Raw genomic sequence first — 14627 nt, forward strand, 5'->3', positions numbered from 1 at the left:
GGTCTGTAACCTGCCCTCTCTCTTCACAGAGAAAATAAAGACCTTCACTCAAAAACCACCCTCCTTTCCCTCACTCCACCATCACACTCACCTGTTAGACACTGCTTTCCTCTTTCAGAAAAGAAATTCTTTCCTCTACTCCTGGGAGAACCTGCAGAGGGGTCACTTCCTGCCTTTCTAGGTCCTTACTTCCTTGGTCATCTCATGTTATCTCTGTCTCTGCATCCCCTCCTCTCTCTCCACTCCCTCCTTCCCTCTGGTTATAAACCTGCCCATCTCTGCCTTGCCAGGGCCTAGCACAGCACCTCGCACAACTGTGGAATGAAAGAATGAACATTCAAGTCTACTCCACTTTTCTTAAAAAGGCAAAGCAAAACAAAACAAACAAGATTAAGATCCTTATTCCTACCTCCTCTTTACCACTTTTCCTTTACATACTAGCATCGTGAGTTCACTGCTCAACCCTTTAGAATCTGGTTCCCATCCAAAACAGCTCTCCTCCAAGTTCCAAAGGCCTCCTAAATGTCACAAATAAAGGACCACTGCTAGTCATCTTTCTTGATCACATCATGGAACTTGATACCGGTGACCAACTCCTCTCGAATGTCTCTACCTTTGATTTCACAGCATCACTTCCTCCAAGTTATACTTCAGCTCTGTGACCTCTCCCACCTGTCTATTTTAATAGGTCTTGGCTCTTTTGCCCATTTCTTTACAAGACTTCCCCAGGACTCTGTTCTTGGTCCTTTATCTTCATCCTACACAACTTTCCTGGAGAAGAAACCAACATTTATTCCATACCTGCTCTATATCAGGACCTATCCCCAGGTTATCTCAATGTTTAAGCAATCCAATCAAGATTTACAGAAGGGGAAACAAGCTCAGAGAGATTAAGCAACTTGCTCCAGTTGTTACTGTTAGTAAGTGTTACACACCTGGGACTTAAACGGAGGTCTGATAACACCTGTCCACTTTCCATTACACTATGTAATCCCCCAACTGGCACCAGAGTGCCCTTTCACTCTAGTAAGTGCCAGGTTACTTCCAAGATGACAACACACAAATTTCCACCTGCCAGCCAAACAATTCTATCTCAATGACTTATAATAGTGTCAACTTTAAAGTGTTCCAAAAGAACTCACGGTCTTCCCTGACAACCTGACAATCAGGCAGGAAGTGGGAAAAGGGAAGGAAAAGGAGTCTATCTGAATTTTAGTTTTATCACTTTCTACTCGGTCTCTAAACTTGGTCATCACCTAGAAATGTTCCATTCTCTCTCTTCCCCATATCTCGCTGTTTACCAAATTCTGACAATCTGCCACAGACTTGGTCTATTCCTCTTAAGCCCCATAGCCACCTAAGAGTATGGAAGGAGTAGAGGTTTTGGGAGCCAGACAGATCTGAGTTCAAATTTTAACTTCAAAATATACTAGCTGTTGCTTAGAAAAAATTATCCTCTCTTTTCAGTTTATTCATGTGTTGAAAACCACTGAACTTGCAGGCTTGTGACAAAGCTCAGAAAACGAAATGGAGAGTGCTCACCCTACTGTCTAATATATACTAGGTATTCTCACTTTTGATAATCTTCCACAATGCTTTTCAGGTTACTACCATTAAAAACAAAACAATACACAAAAGCAAGTCCCCAGAGAGTAACTGTGCTGGTGAGCATATGAAGTTGGAAACCTAATATACTAAAACATGGCTGGTGGGAACATAAAGTGGCACAGCTAGTTTAGAAAATAGTCTGGCCATTCCTCAAAAGGTTCAACACAGAGTTACCATATGACCCACCATTTCCACTATTAGGTATACACACAACAGTAATGAAAACACACACCCACACAAAAACTTGTACATGATTGTTCATAGCAATATTATTTATAAATGCCAAAAAGTGGAAAGAACTCAAATGTTCATCAACTGATATGTGGATAAACCCAAAAAATGGAAATGCCATTGAGCTATAAAAACGAATGAAGTACTGAAAGATGTACAACATGAATGAACCTTTAAAACATTATGTTGAGTGGAAAAAGCCAGTCACAAAAGACCACATACTGTATGATTCCATTTCTGCGAAACGTCTAACATAAGCATATATTCAGAGACAGAAAGTAGATAGTGGTGCGCAAGGCTGGAGAAGGGGTAATTGCTAACAGGTACAGGGTTTCTTTTGAGGATAAAAATGTTCTAAAAGTGATTGTGGTGATGGCTGCATAGCTGCGAATAGGCTAAAACCACTGAATTGTACACTTTAAATGGGTGAATTGTATGGTATATGACAACTCAATAAATCTGTAAAAAGAAAAAAAAAAAAGCTGGTCCTACCAATCTCCTTATAAAGATACGTAAGCCATATCGTTGAACAATCTACTCAACAATTTAGCAAAATGACTAAAGAAGTTACCATGACTCTAAAATCATGGTTTTTATTATTAAAAAATGAGACATTAAAAAATGACCCAAATCTCTAACATGAGATAAAAGCTTTTATGGGTTGAGATTGAATATGAGAGAAGATATGGAGGGAGAGTGTTGAAGGGATGGCAAATAAAGGGCAAAAGGAAAAAAAACTGGTCTACACTGCTTTTATCTTTTACAGTGAAAACACTTTCTATAAGCTTAATTTTCAAAATGTGCCCATATTTGAAAATAAAAAATCAGTTTCCAAATGAGAAGTGAGATTCTTACCCTGAGTATCTATTACATTCAGATAATTCTTAAATGCGGTTTTTAAACCTTACAACAATCCTACAAGGTAGGCATTATTTTTCCTGTTAAACTGAGGTTTTCTACTACATCGTATATCAAACTCCCTTTATGAACAAAAATGTTAGTATAATCATTTAAAATGTAACTCTCCTGGGGGCACCTGGGTGGCTCAGTTGGTTGAGCGTCCAACTTCAGCTCTTGTGATGATGTCATGGCTCATGAGTTCAATCCCAACATGAGGCTCTGTGCTGACAGCTCAGAGCCTGGAGCCTGCTTCAGAATCTGTGTCTCCCTGTCTCTCTCTGCCCCTCTCTGCTCACTCTGTCTCTTGCTCTCTCTCTCTCAACAATAAATAAACGTTAATTCTTTTTTAATTCTATATAAAAAACAATTTAACGTTTATTTATTTTTGAGACAGGGCGAGACAGAGCACAAGCTCTGTATTCACTGTAGCATAAGTGAATAAGGGAGAAGAGGGGTATAAAGCGAGTGAGGAGGACATGAGCAAAATCATCCAGGGCTCTGTAAACCATGGGAAGGAGTTTGGATTTTATTCCATTTGTGATGGGAAGCCAATAAAGTGTTTTACAAAGAGGAGGAACAGTCTGATTTATGTAAAAGACGGCACTGGCTGCAATGTGGTGAAGGAATGCTGGGACAGTACGTAGGAACTGTTGTAGTACCTCAGGTGAGAAGATGTCACCATGGATTGGGATGATGGCAGATGAAAGGAGAGAGAACGAGGAAGATGACAGATATATTCTGGAGGAAGAGTTGACAGAGTGCGGTGACAGACTTGTGAAGCTGAATGCAGGACACCTCATTTAGAACACAATGGGGAAGTCAGCAGGGGGAGCTCTCACACTCCATCAATTTGTCATCAACTGCAGACTCCAACAAAGAAGTGTATCTTGCATTTTCTAACAGAACAAAGCCTACTCTACTACCCCAGTGGGAGGAAGGAAGGTTTTTCTTCATGCCCAGCAACAGCCCTGCCAATGAGAAGCCATCACCATCCTCAACTCCTGTTTTCCGCCAGTGGACTTTCGTTCAAAGCAGCCCCTCCCAACTTCCTCCTTTTCTCTAGAAAATAACGTCCCTCTCCTTTGATCTCAGGTCTTGCTTATAGGTTTGCCATCATTTGCATGTCCCAAATTGCAGTTCCTTTGCCATTCCCAAATAAATGATAAAATAACGGGCTGTTTTAACCTTGAGGTCAACATTACTTGGTGATCAGAAGTGGGATCCAGAGAAGACTCTCAACAACTACGAGGCTGATGAGCAAACAGGTGCCTGTACCCACTGAGCCAAATGAGCTCATTCTTTTCTCCCCGACCCTGGAGTCTGAGAGTATGTGTCTCCTGGTTCCAAGCTCTGCTCACTTTGCATTTTGAGTTCTCTGACTTTATTTAGGATCTATTTAAAAGCTTTATTCTTTCTTTTTTATGAAGGCTTTGTCCTATCTGGTGAGTACTCATGTTTTTCTGAACTTCTGTTATTGACTAATGGGATCATAATCCTCTAAACTCTCTCAGGACAGCCCTCCTCCTCCTGGGATCCTGGCTGGCTTTATATTTAAAAACTATGATCCTCCTGCATGCACAATGCTAACAAAATAGACCAACTTAACTAAATTTAGAACTTCAATGACTGTCATGGGGGAACTTTTGATCTCCTCCAACTTAATTTTCTCAAAACCAAATTAGAAGACCATAGCTCTAAAATTAAACAAACTGCATGGAATGCCTGTTTTAATTAGTACCCAAAGACTTCCATACATATTGACTCTAAAATTACCCCTTTGCAAAATTCCATTTCTAAATTAACTGAGGCTACGAAACAATTGAGAGAATTCAAAAGGGCTTTTGAGTGCTCTTTCCCTTCCCTGGATTCTTCATCTCCAGACACACAGCAGTCATCCTGTGCTCTGGCCACTCCTCTGGGGCCATCTTCCTACTTCCCTGCAGCAGCATCCCAGCCCCTCCATACCCTTTCCCTTCCTCATTCTACTCTTCTCTCTGGATTTCCCTTTTCCTCCTTATCTCTCCCTGCTCTCTTCCTCTGAACCTAGCAGAACCTCCTCCTTTAAAGTTAAGCCCCCTGAGGATCCAACTGCTAAACTCCTAGTTTCTTATGTTCTCTGGACTAAAGCTGAACTACAAGCTAGAGTCGAAGACTTTGCCAAAGTTACTGAGGATCCTCAGAGATTTGCTGAGTAATTTAACATACATATTCAAACTTATCAACTTAGTTTCTCAGATTTATATCAATTAGTTCACACGCTTGTTGGTGAGGGCCAGGCCTAACATTGGATGAAACTGGCCTGATAGAAAAATCCTGAAAGAGATTTAGAAAAACAGATCTCTGACTTTTGGCAGGACACTCACTAGAGGTCTTCACAGAAAAATTGCAAAAGCTTTTCCTAAACTTGTTAATTGGAACATCATTCAGGCTTGTGCACAAAAATTCGATAAACCTGTTATTACAAATGACTTCAGGTTATTTTTAATGAAAACTTCGGTCTTCCTGTAGATGTTGAGTCCCCTCAGGTAGCCTTTAATTCTATGTTCATTAACCGGCTAAATCGGATCTTTCCCTTCCAGTTAAAATGACCAGAATGGAATGGGAAACTACATCTGCCCTAGATTTGGTTAATTTAGCAGTTCACCCGCATTCTAGATGATTCGACTAAAAGACCACTAAAATCCTTAATTTTCATCTCCAACAAATGTAGGCCCCTAAACAAAAACAAAACCCTCCTGATGCCTGCCATTATTTTAAAAAACCAGGACACTGGAGAAAAGGCTGCTACAAACTCAAGTGCTCCAGATGCTGTCAGCCCTCTAACCAATCTTTCCAATGTTCTCCTAATCCCCAAACACTGGGCTCTGAGGAACAAAAGGGGCTTGTCCCAATTCTCTGTCTCAACTGGCTCAAAGAAACAACCCTCCAGACTGGGAATGAATTTCTATCTGTACTCACTGCCACTGGAGCTACACTCCCGGTGCTCAACCCACCACTATAAAGCAGCCCGTGCCTCAGAGGAACAAAACCGTTCAAAAGGTGAGGTTCCTACCTCTAATAAATCTATTCCCTCTGGTTTAGGTCCTTTAAGAGGTACCCACCCTTTTTTCCTTAATTCTCCCATCCAATTCACTTACTGGGCTGAGATTTCTTAGAAAAGTATCTTGCTGGAATTCCTTTTTCCAAAAAGGGGTAAGCAATTCTAGAATTTGATAGAAGCAACCAAGATTGCCAAGTTGGTGAATCAAGTGACATTTCAACATCTTTTACTTGCTTCACTTCTGACAGCATTGGAACTAATTCTAAGGGCACTAACCATTGTCCCAATTGGATCAGTTACCACCCTTCTTATGGGTAAAATCCTCAAAGCACCTCGTACTAAGACTCAAATAGACCCCACAAAAGATCTCCCCCAAATTAATCAATACCCTATAAAGAAAGAAGCCCTTCAAGGCATCAAGCCCAAAATAGAAGATTATAAGGCCCCGGGACTCATTATCACCTGCACTAGTCCTTGTAACACCCCTATTTTACCTGTAAGAAAACCCAGTGGCTGAGGGTGGAGGTTTGTCCAGGACGTCCCAGCAATAAATATTATCCCTTAGCACCTTGCTGTTCCTAACCCAATATGCTACTAGCATCTAGTCCTACTGAAAGCAAATTTTTTGCTGTAATTGATCTCTGTGTGCATTCTTTAGTATTCCAGTTGATAAATTAATATCTTTCTGCCTTAACTTGGGAAGGAAGACTATACATTTAGATAGTAATGCCCTGGGGTTTTATAGAAAGTCTTACTTCTTGCAAACCTTAAAAGCTGACTAAATGATATAAAATTTTCTGGAGAACCTACCTTGTTACAAAATGTAGAGGAGTTGCCTCTCTGCTCCCTTTCCCAAGCCTCTTCACAGGAGGACAGAATGTAGCTGTTAAAACTTTTAGCCTTAAAGGGACATAAAGTTTCCAAGGAAAAACTGCAGTTTGCTCAAACTCAGGTTTGATATTTAAGACACCTGATCTTGGAATAGGGGTTCATTTAGATCGAGATAGGCTTTGTGGTATCCTGAAACTTAAAACTAAGAGCCAATTATGTGGTTTTCTCCAGCTAGGTGACTACTGTCAAAAACTGGGCTCCAAACTTCTCCTATGATCCAACCCCTGTATATCTTACTTAAAAACAACAAATATGAATCTATTATTTGGTAAGATCAGAATTACATAGCCTTTGGGGCCTTAAAGAAAATCTTAATAAAGCCTTCTGCCCTTGGACATCCTAATTACCAGCTCCTCTTTTCCTTTTTGCATATGAGAAGGGAATACCTTTGAAGTACTCACCCCAAAATACGGAAGCTGTCATCAACCCATGGGATATTATAGCCAACAACCGGACACTGTGGCACGGGGATAACCCCCTTGCCTCAGAGCCTGCCCTTTTGGATAAGGCCACTGAAGAAATAATCATGGGAACCCCTTTAACCACCCTTGTGCCCCATGCAAAAGCCCCTCTGAATCCTTACCACACTCAACACCTTTTGGCCAGCTATCTCACCTCCTATGAAATCCTCCTCGCTGCTCCTCAGTAACTCCTCCTCACTGTAATAACCTTGACCCTGCTATTCTACTCTCTTTATCCTTCTGATAAAACCTCTCACCACCACTTGATGTGGACAGATTACCTTTTGACTATCCATGACAATTAATAGATAACCCTAACCAATGCAGATTTTTCATGGTTTACTGATGGGTCTTATTTAAAGAATGAAAATGGTATTGCCCTGGGTATGCAATTGCAACACCTTTTGAAATCATCAAGGCAGCACCTTTACCTTTGGCTACTTCAACCCAACAGGCTGAATTATATGCTCTTACTCAGACTTGTACTTTAGCCACGGGTAAAACTGAAAATATTTAAATTGACCATATGTCCTTCAGGCAGCCCATGACTTTGGGATATTATAGAAACAGCCAACTTTCCTTACTTCTAATGGGAATAAAATTAAAAATGGCTCTTATGTCCTAAATTTACTAGATGTCAAATTTTTGCCAACTGCCCTGGCTACTATTAAGGCTCCTGTGCATTCCAGACTTGACTCCCTGGAAGCCAAAGGAAACTACCTTGCTGATGTTTCCATTAAAGACGCTGCTCTTAAAGGAACCAATAAGCAATCCTCTGTCATGGTCCTAAGAGATGTTGCCTCAAATGATAATCTAGAAAAACTGACAAGATATATCCAAAAATTAGCCCCAGAGAGGGAAAAACTGTATTGGAAATCTAGTAATTGTTGGTTTGATAAAAAGAGAGAACTCTATCTTGAGCCAAATAATAACCCAGTCCTGCCAGACACTCTAAAATCTCTTTACTAACCATTGTACAAGCATTAATTATTGCTCTCCCGATAAGATGATAGGCTTTATGAATCAATTCTGGTACAGAAATATTAACAAGCCCACAAAAGTGCCTACTTTGCTTGTTCTACCTGTCCAAAACACAACTCTGGGAAACCCATCCACACCACCCACTGGCATTTTAAGTTGCCCAATAGGCCATTCGAAGTTCAGCTCCTTTCCCATGAATATAAATGTTCTGGTCATGGTTTGTTTTCTCACTGAACTGAAGCTTTCCCTTGCAGAGAGGGTATGGCCCCTTCTGTAGCTAAAATCCTATTAGAAAAGAGTATTCCTACCTAAGGAGGCCTTCTCAAGCTTCAAAGTTATCAAGGCATTTACTTCACTGGTCAAGTTTGTCAATAGGTCTGCGCTGTTTGGCCGGTTCTAGAGCACTATCTATGCTCACAACCTTCAATCCTCTGGGCTAGTGCAATGCACTAACAGCACCATTAAGACTCAACTAGCAAAATTTGTGGAAACCCTTCAACTAACTTGGCCAAAAGCACTGTGATTGGGTCTTTCTAAATCTGCGATCCATCCCCTTTGTAACTCATTAACTCTGACCCTTTAAGACAGTCATAGAGCACCTGATGCACCTGGCTCCTGCCTCATCTGATCCACAGCTGATAAAAGGAGATATACTCCAATACTGTAAAGGCCTGATTCCTTCTGTTGAGAATAATCATGCTTTAGTAAAACTGTCCTCATGGCTTACTCCCGGGAGACAAAGCCTTAAGCACCACGACTCGCAACCCAGAGATTTTGTCTACTGCAAGACACATCAAAAAGTTCTCTCTTCAACCTCACTGGAGGGGCCTATCAGGTACCGTTAACCAACTCTTGTGCCACCAACTTTCAAGAAATAGACTCCTGATTCACATGTCACATCTAAAGACAGTACTAAATCCAGGCTGGGCCTGCATACCAATTGGTGACCTGCAAGTAAAGTTTCCAAGAATTAAAGCAGACATCTGATAAAGACGACCTTCCCGACATGACTGAAGCAGGCTTGCTGTACCTTTTCTCGCTGTTACTTCTTACTCTATTTTTCCCTCTTCCATGGACAGATATTGCTCTTACTCACATTTTCCAATAACTGGTTGTTGGATTTGTCACCAGAAACCTCGATCGAGTCCATAGGAACAGGGATACCTTAGTTCACCCTAAAAGCAATTTCACTGGAATCCCAATTGCCACTCATGCCTAAAGTGTTGCCCAGGTCCCTTTTATAGGTTAGAATACTAAATCCACACATACTTGTTCCCTGCCTCAATTTAACCCAACCCTGAGTAGGAGAAATGAAATCCCTTGAATACATATATAAAACACATTGTAAAAGAGCCAAAGTAGGACCATTTGTAAGCTGGCTGTCATACCTATATATTTAGGAAGACTTTTAGTATGTGATAACATTGAGTCTTGGTTGAATAATGCTAATGCCTTTATACCCACAAATGGGTCCACAAATGCTAATTCTTCTGAGGGAGCCCCATGTGCAGCTCCTGGCTACTCTTCTATACATGGAGGTTTTGGTAATGGCCCTGATGCTTGAGCAATTCATCGCCTTGACAGCTGAAGGATAAAAGGACAATGTGCTCTTGCTATACTCACTGTTCTGCTTTTGCTCATAACTAGCAGCTTCCCACTGGTCCACCTCACTAAACCTTCATGGCAACCTTGAATGAGAACTTCCAAGAGGCATACACAACTCCAGGTTTGCCTCCATAGAGAGAGCCTTTCTCCCTTCAGTAGAGCAAGTACTAAAAGACACAATTAGAAATCTCTCCTTAAAATAGGAGATCTGGTCAGTTCTATAGCCAAAGCAGAAGCAGCCCAACAATGATCATTCAACTCACTGGCTAAAGTAGTTTTAGACAATCACAGAGTTCGCATTACCTACCTGCTGAGTAAGGATGCGTCTGTGTGACAGACACCACCTACTGCACATGGATAATCTACTCTGGAAAAGTAGAAACTCAATTGCACAAAATTAGGGAATAAGCACATTAACTACAACAAATTTCACATGATTCTCAAAGATCTTTTATTTAGCTGGCTACCTTCAGGCCTAGGGTCATGGTTCAGAACCAGTACACAATTTGGAATTGTCATGTTTCTTTTAGTTACATTTTATGTAATAATTTTTAAGTTTTGCAGGTGTTGGTCGTCAAACTTTTGTAGAAACCAGGTACCCAATAACGTGATGCTAGCTCAACACTTCAAGATGATCTCCAACATGTATGACCTCAACAAGATACAGATATAGATATAGACTTTGGATGGGAAATGCCTGCGAGTTTTCCTTCCTAAGCTTGTTATTCAGATATGGTCTTAAATGGGTTCTAACTGCCATACACTTTCTCTCTGGTGGGACATGACACCCAGAAAAGGTCCTTCCTGGCACGGAGAGGCACAGGTGATGTATTTCTTGGCCAGTGATGCTTTTGAGGAAAGATCTGGATCCAAAGGGAAAAATATGAAACTAAATAAAGGAAACTACATTTTAAAAAGTCAGGAGGCCAGAAGGGGGAGCTCTCATGCCCTATCGACTCATCAATTTCAGACCCCAAAAGTAAGAAATGTACCTTGCATTTTCCAACAGGGGGAATAATGAATTTCTCCAGGCCTAGCAATTAGATCAGCCAACAAGAAAATACAGTGACTACTTTCTTCCTCCAATGGACTTTCATTCAAAGCATCCCCTCCCCTTTCTCCTCGTTTTCTCTATAAAGGTAATAGTTCTTCTCCTTTGATCTCAGGACTTGCCTATAGTTTTGCCATAGCCTGCAAGGTCTGAAATGCAGTTCCTCTGCCATTAAAAAATAAACCCATTTTGCTGGTAAAATAACTTGGCTGTTTTATTTTCAAGGTGGTCAAACTGCATAGTAGAGGAGAAAGAATTGAAGGATGAGTTTCTTGTGACACAAATTTACAATACAGCTTTTAAAATGATAAATTTACCTCTTTCATGAACTTTTCAAACTCTTCATCCAGCTCTTCTTTGGAATAGTGAGCCATAATCAATAATTTTCACTTCCCAAAGTAAACATTCCAAAGTATTTACAACACTGGAAACACTAAATAACAAGAGATAAATATTCTTTGAGGAAATTCACAACACATCATAAGAACAACCAAACTTAAACCTCAGACATTTCTTTTATGATTTAGCATATATGCACAGTTATTGACCAATAACCTGGACAAAAGATTCCAAATTCATGAATAAAACTGCTTTGGAAAAGCAGCTTTCACAGTTTGCTTTGTATTCAGGGTCCAAGATTACATTTTCATTGTTAACATCCAAGTGTTAAAGGGTGACCACAATATTTCCTAACTCTATGGTGTGTGTGTTACATAACATTCCTGAAACAAAGCAGGTCCTCTAAAGGAATCTTTCAAAAATTTAGTATAAATGAGCAAATTCAAAAGACCGTTTCTTTTTTGCAAAGCACAGGACAGTACGTGCTGCCTTGTCATTCAGTAGTTATCAGCCCCTAGTAATAGTTTTGCAAGACAGACTGTTTCCAGATACAGACAAAATGCAATTCATTACGGTTCAAATCTACCTAAGATAAAGTTAATGAAGTATCCAAATTAGAACAAATTACGTTTCTTTTGGAGCGTGGGAAAGCCAACAAAACTATGCAATAGTGACTCGTGGAGCAAAGCTCTCTCTGTCCCTCTAATGAACCCAACCAACTTTCAAATCTGTCCCAGTTTCGGGGCCTCCTTGAGGCTGCTCAAACCGCAGCTTCATTATTTTCCAGAAGCGGTGGAGGGGGGCTCTGTGTGTGAACACCCTGGACAATATTTTGCCCAATCTGCAGAATAACACCTCCCTGACTCAGTAGCATTTCTGATCAGTTGAGGATGTGTGCGGTTAAGGTCTTAGCCCCAAGATCTCGGTCGGAGGCGGATCCTCTCAAACGGGCTCCGTTCGGTGGGGCCCTGCTCCAGGAAGCGCGGGTTCCAGAGTGGCGAGAAGACAAAGACGCACTTGAAGTAGAGTGTGGGCGGAGGAGGGGAGTGACCTGGGAAACTAAAGCCCTGGGGAGGGGGTCTGAAGACAGTCTCGGTCAGAGTCAACCGAGTGGGAAACAAGTGTCTACGCCTCACCTACCTCGGTCTCTGAATTCCGCGCTTTCCCGGAAGGTCTGCGGGGACTCAACAGTTACCAGGGTAACACACTTCTGCCGCCTGGCTCTGGAGTCACATGACCGGAGCTGGTCACGTGGCTTGTGGGCTCCACGGAATAGTGGTCAGTGTCTTTTTTGCTCTACGAGCGAAAGTAGGAATTGCTGCGGCTCAGGATAATCCGGAGGTAAGAGCCGTCGTTGCCGCACCAACAGAGAATGCACAGATTTGCTGCGCTCCTTGGGAAAGTGGACTGCACGAGCAGGTCACGAGAGCCGGAACACTGGCATGCTGGGTGTTGTAGGCCCAGCCCGTGGCTTCCTGGGAAATGTAGTTTAGCTCCCCTAGTCCTGTATTTCCGCAAGTCTCGACTCTTTCTAACCTTCCCGCCTTTGTGGTTTCGGCTCTGTTTTCCAAGCGGAAGTTTTGAAAAACATAATAACAATTTATTGGATTCTTCCATGTGCAAACCGCTGAGTGGGCATTGTAAGAGAAACTCAGATCTGTGAGAAAGCATACTGTTATCAGGTTAGGGGCTCTGTTCCACCATCTAGTGGGCAAGAAATTGAAAATACACATACACGCCCCAACCTGCTACTGGTCTCCGAGCCTCTCTGTGGTGTCCCTCTGCCCCTCCCTTATTCCCACTCTATAGTGGCATCTTACAATTACTTTCTTGGATTTTAACCTCCCCCCCCCCCAAGTTCTTGCTCTAAAACACACACACACGTACACGCACAAGTTGGAATTTCAGAGGACCGTTTGGGATCATGAAAGTAAAATCAACAACAGTTGAGAGGATTGCCACTGGCAGACATAGGCTAAGGATGTCATTATCACCAGTCTAAACTTTTCATTCAGCAAGTGTTTATTGTGATACAAATGTATACATGCTAGGAGCTGTGCCCTCAGATAAAGATTTGAATAATAATAGAGATTTTTTAAAGCTACTATTTATTGAACATGTAGGTTGATAGGAGATGCACGAGCATTACTTCACTTAAACGTTATACTCTCCAAGTCAATTCAATATAGCTTATATTTTTATTTCTAATATGTACTAAATGAACAAATGATCATAGTCCCTGCCCTAATAGAGTCTTTGGTCTAATGGAGCTGATAGACAAGTGATCAGACAATTGCAATTCTGTATGACAACAGCAATGATAGACATAGGGTGCAGTTAGAAGATGTTAAAGGTCTCCTCACCCCCTGGGAGGTTAGACAAGGCTTTCTAGAAGAAATGAAGTTTAAAATGAAACCTAGACCATCAGAGGGTAAGTAGAAGGTAGCAAGGGTTGGTGAAAAGAGGCAGTATTCAGTCTGAAGGAATCCATTTAAAAACATGCACAAGGTCACTATGAAGTTATTGTCCTCATTTTATAGAGGAGAAAATTGAAGCAGACAGGTTAAAAGACCTACTCAAAGTAATAATGCCTAACCAGAATTCAAGACTTGTTTTCACAGCTTCCATTCTATCATCTTTCCAAAGGCCTTTTGCAAATACTTTCAACTGCTTTGCCTCAGAGCCCTTAGAGCATGCCTATCCAAAGAAACACCTGCTCTGGAGCCATTGAATATAGCTCAAGAAAATCACCCAACAGGTTTGACTATATCCAGTTCTCCGAGACATCTCAACTTTTTGAAGTATAAACCTGAAGTTATTTTATTTTTAATGTTCACTTTTTTAAAACAGTGCTGTGTTGAATACCTCTATCCCTATCCCTTTTCTTACTGCCTTAGACAAATTTTAGATTCCATAACTTTATAGTAATTTCTAGATATTAAAACTAGCCAGCATAGTTTAAAACTGAAATCTCTTAACTAATTCATAGTTGTCTCTGTATTTGGAGAGGGTTGGAATGGATAGAGGTCATGATGCATTAAAAAAAATTTTTTTTTTGTTAATGTTTATTTGTGAGAGAGAGACAGACAGACAGAGTGTGAGCAGGGGAGGGGCAGAGAGAGAGGGAGACACAGAATCCAAAGCAGGCTCCAGGCTCTGAGTTGTCAGCACAGAGCCCAACACAGTGCTCTAACTCACGGACTGTGAGGTAATGACCTGAGCCAAAGTCAGACGCTTAACCGACTGAGCCACCCAGGCGCCCCAGCATGATCCACTTTTTACACAAATTTTGAAAGAAGGATTCTTAAGCTTTTCTTTTCTTTTTTCCCTTTTTTTAATATATAATTTATTGTCAAATTGGTTTCTTTTTTTTTTTTTTAGTTTTTTTTTTTTAATATGAAATTTATTGTAAAATTGGTTTCAAGGACTGTTGGGTAAGGGGTGTGAGCTGACACTGGTGCCAGGGAGCCTAAAATGCCATTATGGTCTTCCGGTTAGAGTAGGGGCATAGGGAGGCCAG

General features: G+C 41.1%; 1 protein-coding gene across 3 annotated transcripts in view; it reads right to left on the reverse strand.

Moving 5' to 3' along the window:
• The window catches only part of CEP162 (centrosomal protein 162), a 112852-nt gene extending 100343 nt beyond the window's left edge, over positions 1–12509 (reverse strand). For all 3 annotated transcript variants that reach the window (XM_058734621.1, XM_058734620.1, XM_058734619.1), the window contains exons 1-2: positions 12248–12509; positions 11086–11201 (exon numbers count right to left, since the gene is read on the reverse strand). In XM_058734621.1, the coding sequence (XP_058590604.1) occupies positions 11086–11142 (57 nt within the window). In that variant the 5' untranslated portion in view covers positions 11143–11201; positions 12248–12509. The remainder of the gene's footprint in view (positions 1–11085; positions 11202–12247) is intronic.
• Between the last annotated feature and the right edge of the window lie 2118 nt (positions 12510–14627).

This window comes from Neofelis nebulosa, chromosome 6, assembly GCF_028018385.1.
Source record: "Neofelis nebulosa isolate mNeoNeb1 chromosome 6, mNeoNeb1.pri, whole genome shotgun sequence".
Taxonomy (NCBI): domain Eukaryota; kingdom Metazoa; phylum Chordata; class Mammalia; order Carnivora; family Felidae; genus Neofelis; species Neofelis nebulosa.